The sequence below is a fragment of the Dromiciops gliroides genome, chromosome 3 (assembly GCF_019393635.1).
Source record: "Dromiciops gliroides isolate mDroGli1 chromosome 3, mDroGli1.pri, whole genome shotgun sequence".
Lineage (NCBI taxonomy): Eukaryota > Metazoa > Chordata > Mammalia > Microbiotheria > Microbiotheriidae > Dromiciops > Dromiciops gliroides.
The window spans coordinates 618,929,546-618,953,298 of NC_057863.1; the positions used below are offsets into that span (position 1 = coordinate 618,929,546).

The 23,753-nt window shown below is 45.4% G+C and overlaps 1 protein-coding gene across 2 annotated transcripts in view; it reads right to left on the reverse strand.

The window, feature by feature from the left end:
• Nucleotides 1–19,024: 19,024 nt before the first annotated feature.
• FBLIM1 (filamin binding LIM protein 1) overlaps nt 19,025–23,753 on the reverse strand; it is a 44,004-nt gene continuing 39,275 nt past the window's right edge. For both annotated transcript variants that reach the window (XM_043996241.1, XM_043996242.1), the window contains exon 8: nt 19,025–19,589. In XM_043996241.1, the coding sequence (XP_043852176.1) occupies nt 19,476–19,589 (114 nt within the window). In that variant the 3' untranslated portion in view covers nt 19,025–19,475. The remainder of the gene's footprint in view (nt 19,590–23,753) is intronic.

Genomic DNA, 23,753 nt, shown 5'->3' on the forward strand with positions numbered 1-23,753 from the left:
TGAGTAAACCACAAACTATCTGGACAGAGATCAAGAAGCCATAGAGAATTAGGCAATTCCTCATATTATGCCATGTCCTCACCTGGTCACAACATGGCATGCCATTTGCTTGAGCCAACTTGAAATTAAATTTTTCAAAAGAAAAGTTAACTCACCCTAGACTCAACATATTCAAAAAGGATTTCTTCTTCTTCCCTTCCACATCCCAGAAGGCACCAGCATCAGCACAAGGACCCAGCTTTGTAATCTAAGGGCCATTGTTGATTCTTCCCTCACCACTCCCCACATTCAGTCGGTTGCCAGATCCTGTGTATAGACTACACAGTATCTCTCCCATCCACCCCCTTCTGGCCACTCCATTGGTTACTATCCTAATTTGAGCCTTCATCATATCTTACCTATTGCTATTGCAATAGCCTTTTTGTTGTTCTTCCTGCCTCCTTTATTCTTTTTTTTTTCAGGGCAGTTGGGGTTAAGTGACTTGCCCAGGGTCACACAGCTAGTAAGTGATAAGTGTCTAAGGCCAGATTTGAACTCAGATCCTCCTGAATCCAGGGCTGGTGCTCTATCCACTGCACCACCTAGCTGCCCCTGCCTCCTTTATTCTTTAACCTCTCCAAGCAGGTGCCAAAATAATCCTCCTAAAAGCACAGGTTTCATTTACACTCCCAAACACCTCATGACCATGTCTTCATTTTCTTCTTCTTTTTTTTTAGTGAGGCAATTGGGGTTTTTAGTGAGAGCTGCCCCTCTTCATTTTCTTCTAAGCCATGCTCCTGACTCTCTAGACTTTCACTGCCATTCTCTATAGCCCTCTTCCCGCTGAAAATTCACTTAACTCTTAGACTTCTCACATTGGCAGTACCCCACTCCTGTGGCCTCTTTCTCTGACTGCTTCCTCCCAGAACCTCTATTTTAAGAAGGATGCCCAGGGGCAGCTAGGTGGCGCAGTGGATAGAGCACCAGCCCTGGATTCAGGAGGACCTGAGTTCAAAACCAGCCTCAGACACTTGACACTTACTAGCTGTGTGACCCTGGGCAAGTCACTTAACTCCAATTGCCACACACACACACACACACACACACACACACACAAAAAGGATGTCGAGGCCAACCATGCCTTCTGACCCTCTGTACTGTCTCTAACCATGCTTTTGTTTGGTACCTCTCCCACTCTCCCTTGATTTTCAGCTTCCTTTCATTATCATAGTCCTGCAAAAGGCCATCTACAATAGGAATCTCTTCTTTCTCTCCTCTTACTTTCTTCTTAATCCCTTAAGGGGTTAAATCAGTATAATCCACCAAAAACTTCTCTCTCCAAAATTACTAATGATCTCTTAGTTGCCAAATACAATGTTATTTTCTCCATCCTCCTCCTCCTTGACCTCTCTGCAGTCTTTGACACCCTCCATCTCTCTCTCTCTCTCTCTCTCTCTCTCTCTCTCTCTCTCTCTCTCTCTCTCTCTCTCTCTCTCTCTCTCTCTCTCTCTTTGTCCTCCCTGATATTCTCTGGGTTTTCAGGACACCCCTCTCTCCTGGTTCTCCTCCTGCTTATTAGACCATTCCTTCTCAGTGTCCTTTAGGAAATCTTTATTCTTAGTATTTTTTTTTAGGGGCAATGAGGGTTAAGTGACTTGCCCAGGGTCACACAGTCAAGTGTCTGAGGCTGAATTTGAACTCAGGTCCTCCTGAATCCAAGGCCAGTGCTTTTTCCACTGTGCTACCTAGCCACCCTCTGAGATCTTTATTCTTTATCCAGGTCACACCCTCTAGCTGTAAGTGTCCCTCAGGGCTCTCTCCTGGGTCCTCTTCCCTTCTCCCTCTAGACTGCCTCACTTAGTGATCTCATAAGCTCCCATGGAGTTAATTACCATCTCTATGCTGATGACTCTCAGATCTACCAGTCTTGCCCCAACCTCTCAGCTGCCCTGCAATTTGGCATCTCCAGCTGCCTTTCAGACACCTCCACTTGGATGTACAGGAGATAGCTTAAGCTCAGTAAGTCCCAAATTGAACTCATTCTCTTTCTCTCTAAACCCTCCTCTCCTACCTTCCCTATGGTAGAGGGCAACAGCGTTGTCCCAGTCCCTCAGGCTTACAACCTAAAAGATATCCTGGACTCCTCACTGTCTTCACACACACCCCCCAATCTAATTGGTTGCCAAGGCCTGTCAGTCTTTTGTAACATCTCTCAAATAGCCCCCTACCAACCCCGCCATCTCTCCTCTGACTCTGACACCACACTGGTGTTGACCATCATAACCTCATCCCCAGATTATTGCAGCAGCTGCTGGTGAGTCTCTCCCCGCTCCAATCCATCCTCCATTTAGTGCATGTCTTTGCCCTACCCAGTAAACTCCAGGGGTTCCCTACTGCCTCCAGGGGCAAATATTTGACATTCAGAACACTTTGTAGCCTGGCCCCCTCCTACCTTTCCAGTCTTTTTACATCTTATTACTCATCCATCCAATGACACTGGTCTCCTGGCTGTTCCATGAACAAGACACTCCATCTCTCAATTCTGGGCATTTTTTCTCACTGTCCTCCACTCCTAGAACTCTCTCCCTCTTCAAATCCACTTACTGCTTTCCCTGGCTTCCTTTAAGTCCCAGCTAAGTGGAATCTTTTACTGGAAGTCTTCCCCAATCCTTCTTAATTGCAATGCCTTTCCTCTGTTAAATATTTCCTATTTATCCTGTATATAGCTTGCTTTCTACATATTTGTTTGCATGTTGTCTCCCTTGTTAGATTGTAAACTCCCTGAGGGCAGGGACTATCTTTTGCTTCTTTTTATAGACCTACTGTTTAGCATATTTTCTAGGACATAGTAGGCACTTAAGAAACAAATATTTATTTATTAATTGCTTGATCCATACATCCAATAGTGTGGGCAGACCCACAATTCAAACCTAGGTCTCGGGGCAGCTAGATGGCACAGTGGATAGAGCACCGGCCCTGGATTCAGGAGGACCTGAGTTCAAATCTGGCCTCAGACACTTGACACTTACTAGCTGTGTGACTCTGGGCAAGTCACTTAACCCTCATTGCCCTGCAAAACAAACAAACAAACCTAAGTCTCCTGACCCTGTGACTCGGGCAACAAAGCTTACTATATATGCAAATGACTCTGTACATACATGATACATGTGAGGGTAAATTGGAGGTAATTAACAAAAGGAAAAGACTAGCATTAAGGAGATTCCTGTGGAAGGAGGGACTTTAGCTGGGATTTGGAGGAAGCCAGAGAGCCGGGAGGCTGGCCAAATCCAGTGTGCTCTCCAGTACTCCTAAAATGCCTCCCATTGGACTCCTTTAGGGTCCAATTCCCTCATTGTGCAACTGAGTAGATGGAAGCACAGAAGAGTGAAGAGGGCCAGGCACAAGGAGATTCACCAGGCCCAAATAGAATGGCCAAATCTTCCCACTGTCCCAGCCTTGACTCACACCTACCCGTGAGTGGAGCCACACGGTGTTTAGAGTCTTCTGTCCAGCTGGGAAAATAACCCCCCAGAAAACAGAAATAGTCTCTTCTTGTCCTAATCTGTTTAATCCCATTCCGCAGACTGCTGCAAGAAAAAATCCACTCTCCCCTGGTCTCCCTCATCACTATCACTTTAATGCCCTAGGGCATGTTTCATTTCCCAGAGAATACTCAAGATCTCAAGACCTTCCTCTGCTCTAAGGTCCTAAAACACATTGTGCCCTTATTCTTTTCTGACTCTTTACCACATGTTCCCATCAACCTTCAACCCCATGGAGGTGTAAGGTAGGAAGGGGAACTCAAAGGACCTTGGCCTTTGGGTCAAGAGAAACATCTCAGTACTTCTCCTCATTGGTCAAATGGGTGAATAAGAAGTGTAGATACAATCAGGTGGCGCTACATTTAAAGCGCTGGACCTGGAATCAAGGTCTGAGTTCAAATTTAGCCATACTTGCTTACTAGCTCTGTGACCAAAGGCAGGTCCCTTAGCCTCCATTTTCTCTAGTCAAGAGAAACCCCCAACTTCCTGAGGGAGTTAATTTCGATTTGAACAACTCTTATTGTAAGGTGATGGGGCAGGTAGGGGTACAGTAGAAAGGGTACCAGGCTTGGAATGAGGAAAACCTTAGTTCAAATCTTGCCTCAGACATTCACTAGCTGTGTGACCCTGGGCAAGTCACTTCACCTGTCTGTCTCAATTTCTTCGTGTATAAAATGAAGATAATAATAGTACCTAGCTCCAGGTTGGAGGGAGCTAGGGGGCTTAGTAGATAGAGCTCTAGTCCTGAAGTCAGAAAGACCTGAGTTCAAATCCAGTCTCAGACACTTACTAGCTGTGTGACTCTGGGCAAGTCACTTCACACTGTTTGCTTCGTTTCCTCATTTGTAAAAGGAAGTGGAGAAATGAGTGGCAAATCAATTTAGTATCTCTGCCAAGAAAATCCCATGGACACCACTGGATGGGGACAATAACAACAACCACCTCCCAGGGTAGTTGTAGGATCAAATGAACTATGTAAATGCTGGCTATACACATTTATGTGTATGTGCACCCACTTGTGCATACACTTTGTATGTATAATACACATATACATGTCACATATACATACATGTGTGTAGATATAGATCTAAAACACAGGACCTGTTCATTTCCCTCTTCCGGCCCCACAGGGTGGATACTAAATACTTGGATGAAGGAATCACAGCTCCTGTCTTTATGGTACTATTCAGTCTACAAGGGTTTTTCACACAACATCCCCATGAGCTAGGTTGTACAACTGTCATTGTCCTTTTACAGAAGAGGAAACGGAGGTAGAGGAGGGAGAAGCCACAGGGCCAGCAGGACAGAATCCAGGCTTCAAGCCAGGTCTCCCCCAATGCTTTTCATTAGTCTCTAGTCTCTTCCCCTCCCCAAGAACAGTCTAATCTTAGCAGAAGGAGACAGAAGGGCAGCAAGTGGGAGGGAAGAGAAGCACAGTTGGACAATCTAATCACTTTGGCTAAAAATTAACCAGCTGTCCAGTCGGGATTCTTCCAACAACTTTGTGTCTAAACTGTAACTCACGCTGTGATTCAGCGGGGGCCCTGTAGGCTCACTGTAATTGAATTACAGGAGTTAGATATCAATTTATTTCCACCTTGTGTGTTTGACTTGGGTAGTGAGAACCGAGAACAGGGCAGGTAGGATTAGTAAGACAGAAGCCACACAGTGCCAACTTTAACCATCTTGCTTCCTCCTTCCAGGAGGATCTCTACTGACTAAACTTTGAAGCTTTCAGAATGGTGCCCTGTACTTCAGGGGGTTGAGGGTGGGTGATTGGTTGCCACATGGCATTCCTCCATTGAAAATAAAAGGTGTGGGGGGGCAGCTAGGTGGCGCAGTGGATAGAGCACCGGCCCTGGAGTCAGGAATTCCTGAGTTCAAATCCGGCCTCAGACACTTAACACTTACTAGCTGTGTGACCCTGGGTAAGTCATTTAACCCCAACTGCCTCACTTAAATAAAAAAAACCCAAAAAAGAAAATAAAAGGTGTGTAGAAAATCTTCCAGGGGACAAAGGTAAAAAAGGAATGTGGAATAGGGAAGAGTCCTGGACTTGCAGTTAGAAGTAGTGCCCAGAGCTGCTGATAAGTCACTTTATAATTTTGGGTCAGCCAACCTCTCTGGACCTCTGTTTCCCACTTGGTTAAATGAGAGTATTAGATTACATAGTATCTAAAGTCTTTTTTATCTCTGACATCTTATGTTCTAAGGGCCCTCCCAGCCCTGACATCCTATGTTCTAAGGGCCCTCCCAGCTCTGACATCCTTTGTTCTAAGGTCCCTCCCAGTCCTGACATCCTATGTTCTAAGGCCCCTCCCAGCCCTGACATCCTGTGTTCTGAGTGTAAAGAATTAATTGTTATTTGAGGTTTTTATGCCTCGGCACGCAATGGCCCGGGGCTCCGCAAACCGCACGGTGCTCCACCCACTGGTTGTAGCCATTGCCAGGGCTCTGGCACCTCACATCATCACCACTCGCCGATGCCTACATGGGCCTAGCACAATTATTAGATGTCTATGCACCACGAGATGTGGTATGGTAACCTTTCCATAACATTTTCAGGTGTCATCATGGACACATAACTAAATTTGGCCTTGATCCAGACATATAGTAGTAAAAAGTGTTAGTAATGTCATAACTGTCTCAATTTTGTATTGCGTATGGATATGAGTATCCTCCAAAGGGGGGACTCCAATATGCTGTATATATATCAAGTTTAAACTTGTTTTGTATATTTTGAAGAACTTTCATTGTTTAATTTGAACATTTTTGGACAATGCTATGCTAAAGATTAATGAAAATCCAGCAGTTCCAGAGACAACCAGAATCCAGAGACAGCCAGAATCCAGACCAGAGTCCAGTTCCCCTAATGACATCTCAACCCTCCTTTGAAGACAAGATTTTAAGGACTTTAAATGGACATTTTTGTTTTTCCTTCTGTTACTATATACATCATCTGTAATATGTATTTTCCCTTTCCTATGTTGTTATTAGTATATTGTTTGTTAGCATTGGTTATGATATTCTGTTATTTTTAAAAATTTATTTATTGTTTATTGTTCCATCAAGGAAACACCCCGTGTTTCTTGACAAAACAAAGGGGGGAATGTAAAGAATTGTTATTTGAGGTTTTTATGCCTCGGCGCGCACTGGCCTGGGGCTCCGCAAACCGCACAGTGCTCCACCCACTGGTTGTAGCCATTGCCAGGGCTCTGGCACCTCACGTCATCACCACTCGCCTACATGGGCCTGGCAAAATTATAATGATTGGAAGCCTAGTGAGGGCAGTCATGTGACTGTCAGAGTGGCCATCCCATTGGCTGGGGCTGTGTGGGGTGTTTCTAGGTTTGAGGGAAGAGAATTGGACATTCTGGTTGGAAGCTGGAAAGTGATAGGTGTTCTGCTGGGTATTTTCAGCTGATTCCTGGGCGGTGGTATTTTTTCAGGTATTATAATTTCCCTTTCCCCGTTTTATTTCCTTTCCCTTGATCCCACTGATCCTGTTTGTGTTTTTTTTTAAGTTTGTTCTTGTTAAAATAAATCTTGTTCTGTTTTGAGGGAGGCTGCCGGTCTCTTTCCTTGCTCCAATATTGCAGTGAGCCGCTTAGCTAGCACTCCCCAATTAAAAATTGGTCCCCACATGAGTAAGGTTGCTACATAGCAGGTCCTTGACCAGTTTGACTAGTATTTTCTCCCTGAAGCTTGTTGCTTCAAAATGATATGTTATGTTAAGGCTGTCTGTTTTTGTTTGTTTTTCATCCTGATGATAGTTCTAAAGTCCCTTCTATATATCTGAATTGCTCAGATAAAGAGGACATCCTTGCCCCTAGAGGTGCCAGGTACTGGACTGCTTGGGCTCCAAAAGCCAAGGATGGAAACTGTTTCTTCTACTAAGATCAGCTGATTCTCTCTGGGGGAAATTTGGCCAATATGGCACCTCTTAATGTGAAACCCTCTACAGAGGCCTTCCTCCTTGAAGGGGGAAGAGTGGCCTCCCCTAAGCCAATCTGGGGGTCAGCTTTGGAGCCTTCAGCTCCCGGCCCCTCAGAGAGATGATACTCCCAGTTATAAGGTCATGTCATGGGCTTCCAAGAGAATCTCCATGTTCCTAAATTTATCTGATTGCCTCCACCCTCCACATTTGCAGCTCTGGCTTCTGGCCTCCTTTTAAGGATGATGAAAATCAGAGATAGAGAAATGAAATGAGTAGCAGAGTCACCAGGCAAGTTATTGGGAGAGCAGTGATTCAAGCTTCTTACCCCAGTGGAGCAAATCTGGTTGACTAGACAACCTTAGGCCAGACTATCTTGCCTGGGCGACTGTGATCCCTAAATAATGGAGGGCTGACTCAAGGACCCTTAGCCTGAGCTGCAAGACTCCATGGACATCCATCAAGCTAGGCATCAGAAGGCCCAGAAAATCTTATTTATTCATTCATTCATTTATTCGTTTGTTTTTATTTATTTATGTGTTTGTTTGTTTGTTTTGGTGTGTGTAAATCAATGAGGATTAAATGACTTGCTCAGGGTCACACAGCTAGTAAGTGTCAAGTGTCTGAGGCCAGATTTGAACTAAGGTCCTTCTGAATCCAGGACCCATGCTTTATCTACTTCACTACCTAGCTGCCCCTGGGCCCAGCAAATCTTAACCAACCCCACAAGTGATTTCATGACTATTGCCTTCTTTTTTTTTGCCAGTCAATGGGGGTTAAGTGACTTGCCCAGGGTCACACAGCTAGTAAGTATCAAATGTCTGAGGTCAAATTTGAACTCAGGTCCTCCTGAATCCAGGGCCAGTGCTCTATCCACTGTGCCTCTTAGCTGCCCCTCCCCTTCTTAAGCAATTTAACTCTTACCCAGTGGAGCTGGCCTTCCCTCAATAAATTGGAATTGGCCTGGCCCCACTGTTAAGCTCATTTGCACCCCTGACCCCAATTCAACCCACTGGCCTTGTTCCACCTTGGTTTAGAAGTATTCCTCTGCCAATGGGTATGTCTTTAAAAGTCATATGTTGGGGGCAGCTAGGTGGCACAGTGGATAAAGCACCGGCCCTGTATTCAGGAGTACCTGAGTTCTTGACACTTACTAGCTGTGTGACCCTGGGCAAGTCACTTAACCCCCATTGCCCCGCAAAAAACAAAAAACAAAAAACAAAAGAACAAAAAAACCCCCAAAAGTCATATGTTAGGTGGGGAGTGGATAGATCACCATGCCTGGAGTCAGGAAGACCTGAGTTCAAATCTGGCCTCAGACACTTACTAGCTGTGTGACCCTGGGCAAGCCATTTAACTTTTGTTTGCCTCAGTTACCTCATCTGTCAAATGGGGGTAATAACAGCATCTACCATTCAGGCTTGTTGTGAAATCATCTCTAACAAGTTCTTAGCACAGTTCCTGGGATATAATAGGTTCTTCATAAACGCTTTGTTTCCCTCCTTCGCACCTCTTCCTCAATATGTGCCTCTGCCTCTTCTTGAATGGTAGACCAACACAAGGACATTGGATTTTCTAGTCCACAGATAAAACTGACCTTGGTCTGGGAGCTACTGCTCTGAAGTAGGGGGGTGGGAAGAGGGAGGTGACAAAAAGGATTTGTTAGAGAAGGGCTGGCTTGCCTTAGGCATGGTGTTTGTCATCATTATCTCTTGGCATAGGCAACATCTCAAGGTCAGAATCATTCCAAAAGCCACCGGGGTGGGGATGAGGGTGGAGTAGATTGACCAAGAAGGGGAGATGATTGATTTTTGAGTCACAAACTGGCCCAGCCCTGGGAGAGCCCCTGTTTTATCTAGCCAGACTAAATCCATCTAAGGGGATATAATCTGTTCTCTAGCCCACCCTGACCTTGACCCACCTGGATTTCCTCAGTCCAGTGCCTTCATGGTTTTTTTCTGTTGTCCTTCTCCTCTCATCCTGGCCCCAAAAGGTCCATCTTCCCATGCCTCCCCATGCCCCAAGCTAAAAAATCACTTTGTAGAATTCCCTGTAGTCCAAAGACAACACACACACATATTTCTCAGCCCCATTATGCTCTCTCTGGAATCCTTGCTTGCTTTGTTTATGCAACTGAAAAGCTTTGCCCCCATCTGGGCCTCTTCGGTCTTGCTTTAAGGGAGATCTCATTTACTTTTGGGTGACCTCAGATGGAATTTGCTCCTGGTGGCCAGACAGCTTCAACATTCAGGCAAATGAACGAGTAGGGTTCTTGTTTAAGGAACAATACACCTGACCTCTGGTGGACACAGGTATAGCTTGAAGATGACAACATCCCATCATTCCTGGGGGGGCAGGGAGAGGAGGGGGAAGGTGTCCCTTCCTCCTTTGTCAGCCTCCTTGCCTGTGAATGGAGCAATGCTGGGTTAATTTGAACATTACTTTGCCTGTTTATGGGCCCTGGGAATAACTGAGCAGTTTGTCTCGGCATTCCCAGTCTTTCTTCTCCCTTAGAAGGGGCTTTAAAAAAAGACCTCAATTGTAATGCAATCTCATGTAAGGAACACAGGATTTGAATCCAGAGGGCCTGAGTTCTAATCCTGACTCTGCTAACCTATGTGATGTTAGACAATTCCCTTCCCCATTTGGGGCCTCTGCTTTTTCATTTTTAAAATGAAGGGGCTGGATTTGATGTATGTGCCTTGAGGAACAAATCCCTGTGCCATCTCTCCCCTCTTCCAGGTCACAAGGGCAAAAGAGAATTTATTATCTTTCCTTCAAAACCATTCTCTGTTCCAAACTTCATCATTCCTGCCTGGGACACATGGTTCTCCCCCTAACCCATAGCCCAGGTTCATAACCTCAGGGTTCTCATTGACTTTTATCTCTCACCCAATGTACCCAATCACTTATCAAAGTTTGTTCTTTTTACCTTCACAAGTCACTTAGGGGGCAACTAGGTGGCAAAGTGGATAAAGCACTGGCCCTGGATTCAAGAGGACCTGAGTTCAAATCCAGCCTCAGATGCTTGACACTAGTTGCGTGACCCTGGGCAAGTCACTTGAAAAACAAGTCACTAAAAAAAAAAAAAAGAAGGGGCGGCTAGGTGGCGCAGTGGATAGAGCACTGGCCCTGGATTCAAGAGGACCTAAGTTCAAATCCAGCCTCAGACACTTGACACTTACTAGCTGTGTCAAAAAAAACCAAAAACAAGTCACTTAGGTCTCCTTTCCTTCCCTCCCCTCCCACAGCCACCACCTGGCTCAGGCCCCCATGGCCTTTTGCCAACACAATTCCAACAGCCTTCAAATTGGACTCCTCTGGTCTTTCACCACTCAGCTGCCAAATGATTCTCCTAAAGCTTAGGCCCAACCATATCACTCCCCAGCTCAATAAACTCTAATTGCTCCCTATTACCTGAAGGATCAAATATAAAATCCTCTGTCTGGCATATAATGCTCTTCTTACCTCTCCAGACGTGTTACATTTTACTCCTCTCCATATTCTCTTTGATGCCACCACAGTGGCCTACTCCATCCTCCTGCAACTGCTTCTGTCTCCCATCTTTGTATTTGGGTTTGCCTTGAAACTGGGTCTTAGGGGCAGCTTAGGTGGCACGGTGGATAGAGCACCAGCCCTGGATTCAGGAGTATCTGAGTTCAAATCCGGCCTCAGACACTTAACACTTACTAGCTGTGTGACCCTGGGCAAGTCACTTAACCCCAATTGCCTCACTTAAAAAAAAAAACAACAAAAAACAAAGTAAGCAGGAAACTGGGTCTTAGCTGTGTGACCCTGGGCAAGTCACTTGACCCTCATTGCCCTGCCCCCCCACCAAAAAAAAAAAAGAAGAAACTGGGTCACCCCATTCCCTGAAATTCTCCTTTTTGCTTCTCTGGCTTCCCTCAAGACTTAGCTCAAATTCCACCTTCTGCAGGGAGGGGGCCCTTCTGCCCCCCCCCCCCCCCCGCAGCTGCCAGAAGCTCTGAGATTACCTACCACCTATTCTGTAAGTATGCAGCAGTTTGCATGTTGTCTTCTCCACTGGTATGTGAGCTTCTTGGGGGGCTTTTTATCCCCAGTATCTCTAGCCCATAGTAGATGCTTAATAAAGGTTTCACTTCATTCCTTGCCTCCCTGTGGTATTTCCCTTCGGGCTCCAATGCCCAATGGACCACAAAGCTCTGCTCTCAGGAAGGGATCCAGTGGGATAGTTACATCCACACAATCAGAGATGGTTGTTCAGTCCAGCTCCCTTATTTTCTAGACTAGGAAACTGAGGTCCTCAGGCTGAAATGATTTGTCCAAGGTTACCCAGCTAGTAGGTGGCAGGCAGAGAAGATTCAAAAACAAACCCCCAGACTCCAAATCCAGGGTGACACTTTTCTCTGCAAGTATGGAAGGTGGTTTAGAGTTGTTTATATTTCAAATCTGCTTTTTAGAGGTAGAAATCAAAGGCCTTTGTTCTCTGGGAAAGATATTTGCATCTTCAGAAGGGAGTGGTATTTTGGTTGAAGTGCTATTGAAAGCTCTTAAATTCTAATATGCAGGCAGCCCCCTGGGTAAGACCCACCTGGCCTCGTGGAAAGAGCTTTGTTATGGGAAATGGGAGGCATTTGGGGGGAATGCAGAGTGAATTCAGAAGAAGATGCGGAAAACTTCCTCCACCCGGACAAAGGAAATTGAAAGGAATACAGTGTGATTATAATGACCAAATTTGGCTCAGAAGGAGACTAATAATAGCTAGCGATTATAAAGTGCATGAAGGTTTGCATAGCACTTTACTAGTACTCTCATTTTGTCTTCACAGGAGTTAAGGGCTATTGTCATCCCCATTTAATGGATGAGGAAACTGAGGCAGGAAAAGCTTGAGGTCACACAGTAAGAAGTACCTGAGGCCAAATTTGAACTCAGGTGTCCGGATTCCAGGCTCAGCACTCCATCTACCACTTCTTCTAGTTCCTTCAAAGACTAAAAGTCGACAATCAGACTTAGTTGATGGGTGAATTAATTTTGGTGAAATGCTTTTTCCTCCACCTCCTTTTTTCTCCTTTGTCATAGACAATGGCTCATGGGTTGGGGAAAAGGGAGGGACAGAGTTGGAAAATAAAGGCGATTAAAAAAAAAAGCGAACTGAATGAAGCTCTTCTGCAGTCCACTCTAGCAAGAAGGCCAAATCTGGACTCAGCAAACAAGAGGAGGGTCTTTTCACGTCTGTGTTCAGGTGGATTTGCTGGTATTTACCAGTATTGGCTGGGCAGGCAGAAATCAGCTAGCCTTCACTGGTGGGGCTGAGGTTTCTCATGTGTGTATGTGTATGTGCAGGGAGCTTTTTGTTTTATGTTTTGTTTTTGTCTTTATTTTGTTTTGCATGTAAAGGGTTGATTTGGAGAGGTTCAGATTAATTGAAGTAGCTTAATGGATACTGAGCCTTTGTGTGGGGATTTGAAAGCATCTCCCAGGAGGACGAACAGCATAAATGTTGGCAGCCTCGGAGAGATTGTGAATAGCTCCTGGGCATTACGGATGATTTGATTGGCTGGGGTCAGAGCCACCTCCTTGGTGCTGGCCTATGGTGGGGAAGCTTCCCCATATGCTCCACCTGGGGGGAATTTCAGAGCTAAGGGGAGCATCCCCCTCCCATTTCTCACTCTTTCCTCCTTTGCTTATGGCTGCCTTGGGGCAAAGGCATGTCGGATCTAGATGCCAGTTCTAAGAAGTGATGGAACCCCACCTCCAGCCTAAATGAGGAGGGGATTTCCTGGGCAATGTCAAGTTCTTGGGTAGCTCAAACCTGAGCTCCAGCCTGTGAGAAGAGAAAGGGGATTTCCCGGGCTGCACTGCCGAAAGGGTTTTATCAAAGATTCTTTTTTGTAAACAAAACATACAAAGAGAAACAAATGTTTCAACAAAACACTAAGTAGACTTGAAGGGGAAAGTGTTCAAACCAGAAAAGAAGATGAAGACTGTTTAACTGGGAATCCGGAGGAACAGCGCCTTCCTTCTGCAGGCACTGAGGCCCCGAGAGGTTAGACCCAAAAGCTGAGTGGTATACCCACCCTGGCTCCAAATCTGGGACTCTGTCCAATACCACACTGTGTCTGGTCTTGCCAAGGGGCTAAATGGCTTATTAAGAAATGGAGTTAGAGGGGCAGCTAGGTGGCGCAGTGGATAGAGCACCGGCCCTGGAGTCAGGAGGACCTGGGTTCAAATCCGGCCTCAGACACTTAACACTGTATGACCCTGGGCAAGTCACTTAACCCCAATTGCCTCACAAAAAACCAAAAAGAAATGGAGTTAGGATAGCACTGAAACCCAGGTCTCGCATTTAATTATCAATACATACACAATCCAACCTCTCTGGCAGTCAGTTTCCTACTCTATAAAATGAAGGACCTGATAACCTTCAAGGGCCCTCCCAGCCCTGACATCCTGTGTTCTAGGGGCCCTCCCGGCCCTGACATCCTGTGTTCTAGGGGCCCTCCCAGCCCTGACATCCTGTGTTCTAGGGGCCCTTCCAGCCCTGACATCCTGTGTTCTAAGGGCCCTCCCAGCCCTGACATCCTGTGTTCTAAGGGCCCTCCCGGCTGTGTTCTAAGGGCCCTCCCGGCTCTGCCATCCTGTGTTCTAAGGGCCCTCCTAGCTCTGATACCCTGTGTTCTAAGGGCCCTCCCAGCTCTGACATTCTGTGTTCTAGGGGCCCTCCCAGCTCTGACATCCTGTGTTCTAAGGGCCCTCCCAGCTCTGACATTCTGTGTTCTAGGGGCCCTCCCAGCTCTGACATCCTGTGTTCTAAGGGCCCTCCCAGCTCTGACAAAAAAAAAGAAAAAAAAAAAAAGAAAAAGTATTCACACCTATAGTGGATGGGATGAGTCATATACTTTTTTTTTTTGGTGAGGCAATTGGGGTTAAGTGACTTGCCCAGGGTCACACAGCTAGTAAGTGTTAAGTGTCTGAGGCCGGATTTGAACTCAGGTCCTCCTGACTCCAGGGCCAGTGCTCTATCCACTGTGCTGCCTAGCTGCCCTGAGTCATATACTTTTAACAACTGATAAGGAGTAGGGAAAAAATGAGAATTGTAGGGCCAAGAATTTTTACTATCATCCCTCTGGCATCTGGTGGAGAGAGTGCTTGGGTTGTAGACCACCTTAGCTCATTAATTAATAGAAATATTTCTAGAAAAGTCGATTTATCAGACCAGTCCGGCTTGGTAGAACCAGTCCTACAGAGACCACCACCACAATGGGAGCACTAATAATGACTAATACAGCTCTTAAGGTGAACAAAGCGCAGAACAAGGCTGGGAGGTAGGTAATGAACAGTTGCTTTTCCCCATCTCACATGAGGAAGCCAAGGGAGAAGTGAAGTGACCTCCTCCAGACCCCACTAAGACTGAGCGTGAGAGCTAGGATTGTGATCCAGGTCACCTCTCTGCCCCAATCTAAAGCCAATGTTTCTTCTACCACACCACAGTCCTAGATTCCCACAATAAACAAATACACTGGTGGTCTGGTTAGAAAGGAGCCTCTTGGTGCCCTTTGATGAACTGATAAAAATCTAGTCTGGGAACCAGTAGTAATAAAAATGGACATTTTTATAGAGCGTGAAGGTTTACTAAGGGCTTTGCTTTAAATCATCCTGGGAGGCTGGCCAATGTAAAGCTGAGGACCAGACTTTGGGTGGACCCATGGCGACCTCACCAAGGGCCCTCCCATGAACATCCCATGAAGGCCCAGCTTGAAATACTCAAAAGGGAATGTTTGGGGGAGGGGGCAGCTAGGTGTCATAGTGGATAAAGCACTGGCCCTGGATATAGGAGGACTTGAGTTCAAATTCAGCCTCAGACACTTGACACTTACTAGCTGTGTGACCCTGGACAAGTCACTTAACCCCTTTGCCCTGCAAAAAAAAGAAAAAATATAATAATAATTTTTTTAAAGGGAATGTTGGAAAGGAGGAGGCACTGAGGCAGTAACATTCTCTGAAAGTTGAGTCAATAAATGTTTATTAAGCCAGACTCAGCCGAGCTTTGGGTAAGTAAAGAACAGTAAGACAAAAACAAGGCCAAAAAAAAAATCAGTCCTTACCCTCAGGGAGCTTACATTTTAAGGGGGGGGGGGAGAAAAAGATGTGTACATAGATAACGGAAGGAAGGCATTCCAATTAAGTGGGATCAGAAAAAGGCTTTTTGTAGAAGGTGGGATTTCAGCTGGGATGAAAACCAGTTGAAGACAACTTTCTAACTCCACCCACCCACCCCCAAAATGAACGAGCACTCACCATTTTTGGAGGATCTTCTATGAAGCAAGCAGTCTCAACTCCCTTTCTAAGGCTTAATCCCCAGACCCAGTACTTTGGGTTGAAAAGAGACACTTTACAGGCACCAAGAATCCAAGTCATCTTTACTGGATTCTCTGGCCAGACAGAGCATGTGAGCCTGGGGAACTCATTCCAAAAAGGGAAAGTCCAACTTTATTTAAAACCAAAAGCAAAATGAAAACCAGCCAGCCCACACTGAACTCATTCCACACCAGCACCGGCTGGAAGTCCCCTAGAAATAGTGACTCTCTGTGAGAGGGAGGAAGGCCCTCACTGCCGGGGGCTGTGATTCTTGGGGCAGAAAGGTCACTGGGGATTCTTACAGAGACACAAATAGCATCATGCTCTGGGGGGCCAAAGGCATTTCCACCAGGCTGCCTTCCAAGATCAAAAAGGCTCCAGAGGGGTTTCTGAGTGCTCTGCTTAAGTCTTTAGTGGCTGCTCATCCCCGACTGGATACAATTCAAACTCTTGTATGTGGCATTCAAGGCCTTCCTTTCCAGCCCTGTCTCTCTCTAGCCCAAACTAGACAACTTTGCAAGGAAGGTCAAGGTCGTCTCCTGCTTTTTGCTTGTTCAGTTCCTGCCCATCCTTCAAAGCCTCATCCAAATGCTACCTTCTTCTCCAGAAAGTCTCTCTTCTTTGGGAATGAATGTTGTCCCTGTGACCTCACATTGGTCTGGCCCTCTCTGATGGGTTTATTGTATAGTCAGGTAGCAGAGCTATGTGAGTTTGCCTCTTAACCCCACCCCCACCCTCACCAGACTCCTTTTGTAGCTCCCTCAGTGCCTAGGACAGGGCTTTGCAAAAGGCACCCTAGCCATTTACTACAATTTTGTAGAATGAATGAATGAATGAATGAATGTTTAGAGGTGGGGACCAGAACGGGGAGGGGGGCAGTTGCAGTTCCTGCAGGATTTAGTGTGGGAGTTCAAAACATCACAGAAGAGATTTAGAGGCACAGGGTCCCTCGAAACTGAAACCCTCTCTGGGAGGCTACATAAATTTGTCAAAGTCACATCTTCATTGTGTATATCTTGTAAGCACATAGCTATTTGCGATGTTGTATGTCCTCCCCCTGTCCCCCCCTCCCCCCAATATGAGCTCTTTGAGGGCAGGGACCATGCTTTTCCCCTTTCTTTGTATCCCTAGCAGTTTGGGGAACCCAGTGAGTCTTTTTTTTTCCTTGTGGGGCAATGCCTGTCCCAGGGGAGGCAAAATTGATAAAAGGCCTGAGCACAGGGCAGCTAGGTGGTGCAGGGGATATAGCACAAGCCCTGGGGTCAGGAGGACCTGAGTTCAAATCTGGCCTCAGACACTTAACACTTACTAGCTGTGTGACCCTGGGCAAGTCACTTAACCCCTCGCCAAAAAAAAAAAAAAGGCCTGAGCATGAAACAGACCCCAGGGTTTTCTAGTTTTCTAGCATGTGGCAAACTCACTGGGCCTGTGGGCCTCTGTGTAACAATAACAACAACAACAATAATAATAACCACAATCATCATAATAATCACTGACACTGGGAAAGCACTTTAGGTGAATTGTCATGAGCACCCATGGAATATGACATCATTGTATCGGGGAATAGATAGAGACCCCAACAAAGGGCTAATGAGGAGTAGGGCTGGGAGACTGAGCAGTATAGGGGTTGAGTGCCCCAGCTCTGTCCAAATTGTCCAGGATTCATTCCAGAGTCCAATTGCATAATTCTTCCTTCGAAAAGCACTCTGGGTAGGGCCATATCTTGTCAGGCCATGCCATTACCAGGAGTTGGACAGATCAACTTCCTTATGGCAGGGGAAAACCAAACCCAACCAGTTTCCCAGAAGGATATCCCAAGGATGCCTTGTTGTTCATACTGTGAGGAATGGCCCGATCACCTAACCAGGAAGCAGTGGTCACAGCAATGAGGCTGAAGGATGACAGCTCCAAACGTGGCCCTGGAATCCTTGGGAAGAGAGCATCGAACCAAAGGAAGGCCTCCAGTGATTTGACAGGACCCTTTGTGGAAGATTGATGGAAAGACAAGGGCAGAGCTGGCACGCGATAAGAAGGTATGGAGGGAAAGGAAGCTTCTGGAGGGCAGGGCTCTTTCCTATGTTTTGCTTTTTTTGTACCTGTCACAGTATCTGGATTATAGATTTTCACCTGGAAGGGGCCTCCCAGGCCATCAAATCCAACTCCCTAATTCTACAGAGGAAAGGGAAGCCTAGGGAGATGAGGTGCTTTTCCCAAGGTCACACAGGTAATAAATGTGGGTGAACTGAATTTAATTATTCTGAATTAAGTGTAATTAATTCTGAATTGCACTGAAGTAGGCCAGAGGTATTTTGAGGCTTATTGTTATTGCTGTTATTATTATTATTATTTTCATTTCCTTAGATGTCTCTGACTCTCAAACTAGTATTTTTAGGCCCTAGGCAAGCCTTGCCCATGTCTGGGGCATTTAAAGTGATAGGGACTTGGGTCAGCTAGATGGCACAGTGGATAAAGCACCAGCCTTGGATTCAGGAATACCTGAGTTCAAATCCGACCTTAGACACTTGACACTTATTAGCTGTGTGACCCTGGGCAAGTCACTTAACTCTCATTGCCCCGCAAAAAACAAACAAACAAAAGAGGCCTAAACACACATCTCTGGCCCTCTATCAGTCAGTCAAGAAACATTACTAAGGTCTGCTATGTACCAGGCACTGTGCTAAATTCTGAGAATGCAAAGAAAGGCAAAAACACTATCCCCAGCCTCCCAGTCTTTTGACTTCCCTGGTTCTATTCCCCCAACAGATTTCCCTTCCCTGCCCAGTGGTATCTGACAAGGACAAGGGGCTTCCCCAGGGGAAAACACCATTGCTCAGGCTGCCCACCCATGACAACTCGATAGCCAGGGGCTTTCAGTCATGAGATCAGAGGCTATAGCTTCTAGTCAACGTTCTCCTTTTGTAAATGAAGAAACTGAGCACCGGATGGCAAAAGCAAAACTCTAACCCAGGACTCCTGAGTCCTAGACTCTTTAAACTCTGTGCCCTTTAAAAAATTTTTTCTTTTCCTTCCTTTTTTCCCTCCTTCTTTCCCTCCCTCAGTTCCTCCCTCCCTTCCTTCCTTCCTTCCCTTTCTCCATCCCTCCCCCTCCTTCCCTCCCTCCTTCCTTCCATAAGTGACTGGGCTCAGGCTCTCATGGAGAAAAGCATCACCAGGGTGGGTGGGAGGGGAGGGGAGGGAGATGTAGAACAGAAAGTCTGCTGAAGTGAGTACATGATCCTCCTCAGGAGAAGGAAGCCTGTCCAAACCCCTCATTTTATAGACAAGGAAGCCGAGGGCCAGAGAGATGAAGGGGTTTGTCCACAGTCACACAGCTAAGGGCAGAGCTGGAGTCTGAATTCAGGTCCCTTCTCTCCAAAGTCAGGGTCCTTCCAATGAGATCATGAGTCCACAAGGACAGGTCCCATCTCTTGCTTCTTTTTGGGGTTGCTCAACAAATTTTTATGGATGACTCATTGATACCAGGCTGCTTTCTCTCAAGCTGGAGACATAAGTTTGGGGGTGGAGGGGAGTTCCCAGCACTCTTTTCCTGCAGGTGGGCATCTCCCTGTGGCGTAGAATAGCTGCTGCAACAGTAGGTGAAGAAGGGAAACTGAGGCTGTCAAGGACAGAGGAAGGGGTCCGGGACAGGAGCCATCACAATGGTTCACAGAGTAGTGCTTTCAGCAACATCCTGCCGCACTGCGCTTGACGTGACATGGTTTACAGAAGAGATGGTCGTTCAGCGGGTAGCAGCCTTGGTCTGTGGGCTCGATCGACAGTGGGACCCTGCAATCCTGAAGAAGAGAAGAGATGCCCACTAAGATACCAGTTGGACCTGAGAAAGCCTTCCAATCCCAACTCCACAAGCATTTAGGTAGTTACTGATTGCATTCAGGGTTCTGAGCTAGAAGCTAGGGATATAGACACATGAAAAAGACATGGGCTGCCCTCAAGGAGCTCACAATCTACTAGATCATCTCAGTTCACCTTCCCACAAGGCATTAAGGTTCATAGAGTGCTTTTCCTCATAACAGTCCTGTATGATGTACAAGGGATGTACCCTTGTTTTTCAGGCAAGGACATTAAAGCTCAGGGATGGAAAGTGACTTACTCAGCTAGTATCTGAAGTAGGATCTGAACCCAAATCTCTGGAATCAGTGGTCTTTCAAGTACTCCACCCTATTTCCTATTTGTCATTAACATTTATTAGTTATGAGATCTTGGAAAAATTATTTCACTTTTCTGGGCCTCAGTTTCCCCTTCAAGAAAATGAGATTAAACACAAAGATCGGGGCAGCTAGGTGGCGCAGTGGATAGAGCACCAGCCCTGGAGTCAGGAGGACCTGAGTTCAAATCTGACCTCAGACACTTAACACTTATTAGCTGTGTGACCCTGGGCAAGTCACTTAACCCCAACTGCCTCACTAAAAAACAAAACAAAACAAAACCAAAAAACCCACAAAGATCTCCAAGGTCCATTCTATAAACCTTCCTCCCTCACTTCCAACTTAATATATTTGCAAATAGTGGTATGCTAGTAAATGTTTAACAACTGGCTTTCTGGGGAAAAGTGCCCAGGACACCCTTTTAAGTTTAATCAGCATTATTAACATTTTCTATATCACTTTTTTGTTGTTGTTTTGTTTTGTTTTGTGAGGCAATTGGGGTTAAGTGACTTGCCCAGGGTCACACAGCTAGTAAGTGTTAAGTGTCTGAGGCCAGATTTGAACTCAGGTCCTCCTGACTCCAGGGCTGGTGCTCTATCCACTGCTCCACCCAGATGCCCCATCACTTTCTTAATTATAGAAAATAACAAAACAATCACACCAAGTCCTAATATGCAATGTTTCCTGATTGAACGGGTAGCTCTCATCAGCTAGCACCTTAGCTACATTTGGGAGCGAATCACCATGGCTCTGGGAGCCTCAGTTTCCACATTTGCAAAATGGAGATATTAATACTCGCACCATCAACCTTATAGAATCATTATAGAAGGGATCTTAGGAGACATCTGTTTACTGAAGAATAAATGAGCTCAGAAAGCCTTCCCCAAGGTCACCCAGGGAATAAGTAGTAGTCTCCATGAGCTGCTGTAGTTGGTGGAAATTCGTTCATAAGATTTAAAGCTGGTCAGGACCTTAGGGCTCATTTAATCCGACCTTCTTATTTTACAGAGTAGGATATTAAGGACCATGAATGTTGAATCACTTGGGTAATATGGTGGAGTCAGTTCCTATAGGTTTTCCTAGAGGCAATTGTTAAATTTTCAGTGTGAGCATTCACACCTCAGAAATGGGCAAATGCTACAAACCAGGCCTCAATTTATGATTTAGTTGACTGTATAGACTTAAGAAAGTGATTGGGGGAATGTCAGTTTTGGAGATTACACTTCAAACTGTGTTGTGGTTAGGAAAGCTGGTTGTTAAAAAAAAATGACTAGCATACTACCATCAGATCACATGGTGGCAAAGGAACCCAGGTTCTCAGACTCCCAATCAATTGCCCTGTCCTTTGTTTTTGTTTTTAATTTTAAAATTTAAAAATTGTTTTATATATATATATATATATTTGCCCTGTCCTTTATACTACCTTGAAATCATATGATGCAAACTCCAAAGCCCTTTAGAAATGGAAGTCACCCTTCTAGGGATGAACTTTTATAATTGTCCAATTCCTGGTTGATTAGAGCACCCTCTTGTGTTCCTGCGGTATAACATCACTTTGGATCTTGAACAAACATATTTATGAATTCACTTCAATCCAATAAGCATTTATTAAGCCCCTTTTATATACTAGTCACTGTGCTAGTCCCAGGGGACACAATGACAAAAAATGAAACTGTCCTTAACCTCCAGCACCTTACATTCTATTGAATTTATAGTCTGTTTACATTCACAATATTAACACAATTAGTCATGGCGATGATTTTGGAATCTTGGAGCTGGCAAGAATCTCCAAAGCCATCTCTTTCAATACTTAACAGAAATGTGAATTCCACTGGTACTAATTCTGTCCTCTCAAGTCACACAGCATCCATCTATACTATTTTCCACACAAATCAACTCGAAAATTGTCCAGGTCAGTCAGTTCAGACTTCATTGTGATACAGTAGAAAGAACACATAATTTGTAGTCAGAAGACCAGAGAAGGGGGCAGCTAGGTGGCGCAGTGGATAAGGCACCAGCCTTGGATTCAGGAGGACTTGAGTTCAAACCCAGCCTCAGACACTTACTAGCTGTGTGACCCTGGGCAAGTCACTTAACCCCCATTGCCCTGGAAAAAAAAAAAAAAAAAGAAGACCAGAGTTCAAAGCCCAGCTCTGCCAAAGTTATAAAACTAGTGATTTTGGCTCCTGGGAGGAAGAACTGTGTACTCTCAAACCAGCCTTATACCCCCACTTCTAAATTCCTTCCACCATGGGCAAAGCCCCTCTCACCCTGCCCTAGTTACAGCTCTGAGTTAGGCTTCTGGGACAAATCTCTTTTCCTTATCTGCAAAATGAGGGATGTCAGCTAAGTGACCTCTGAAGTATCTTCCTGATTAAGACACATGGCCCCTTGGTAATAGGGATCTCATTACCTTACAAGGAAGTACATTTTACTTTTACTCTAGGTTTTTTTTTTCTTCTTGTTGTTTTTTAGGAAGCCCTCCTATCTTCCTCCTTCACACTTCAAAGACTCTGAGCCACAAACCCAGGGCCACAGAATGGCCACGATTGCATTAGTTTTGAAAAAGGAAGAAAGTCCCCAACCGCACAGACCGTTTCTCCCCAACCCAGCCCCAGCCAGCATCCTTGCAGACAGGTCACTGATCAGAGTGGTTGCCCTGGCCCTGCTGGAATAGAAAGAATCCAAAATGCTAGAATTTTACCTACCCATACCTGGCTGTTCCAGCCCATAGTCTGACCTAGCATGAGCTGGATAAGCTTAACGTTAGCCTCTCCAGAGACAGCATACACACTGAGTTTGGGCTAACATTTCACAAGGACATGCTCTTAGCTCCAGTTTGGGGAGAGGAGGGTGTGTGTCTGTATCCCCACAACTGTAGAACCCACTAAACACCTGTTCAATAAGCACGCATCCCATGCCCATTAGTGCACCTGTTATACAAAGACAAAAACAAAACAATCCTTGTCTGCAAGGACTTTCCATTCTTACTGGGCATTTGGTCTTGTAAATTCTAAGATTTCTTGCCCTCCCCCAAATGCCTGGGGCCCTGTTGTTTCCTGTACCTGCAACACTCTCCTTTCCCCTCTTAGCCTGCTGAATTACTACCCATCCTTTCTTTTTATTTAACTTTTTGTTTTGTTTTGGTTTTTTTGGTGAGGCAATTGAGGTTAAGTGACTTTCCCAGGGTCACACAGCTAGTAAGTGTCAAGTGTCTGAGGCCGGATTTGAACTCAGGTACTCCTGCATCCAGGGCCGGTGCTTTATCCACTGTGCTACCTAGTCGCCCCTTTATTTAACTTTTTTAACCCATCCTTTAAATGACAAATAAAAGCCCATCATCTTTAGGAAGCCCTCCCGAATGCCTCTCCCCTATAATAATATTTGCTCCCAGGCCCTGACATTGAATTAAAAATATACACATTCTAATGTACCTATATGTAATATTGTATATAGAGAGAGTCTGTGTATATATTATATGTTTATGTGTTGCTATAAATATATAGATATACACATATATACATGTATATATGTGTATATAATACATACATATGCATACAGAGAGAGAGAGAGAGAAGTAATTTTTCAGTTGTGTTAGACTCTGTAACCTCATTTTGGGGTTTTCTGGGCAGAGATACTAGAGTGGTTTGCTATTTCCTTCTCCAGTTCATTTTACTGATGAGGAAACTGAGGAAAACAAGGTGAAGTGACATGCCCAGGGTCACACAACTAATAAAGTGTCTGAAGCCAGATTTGAACTCATGAAGATGAGTCCTTCTGGTTCTAAGCCCA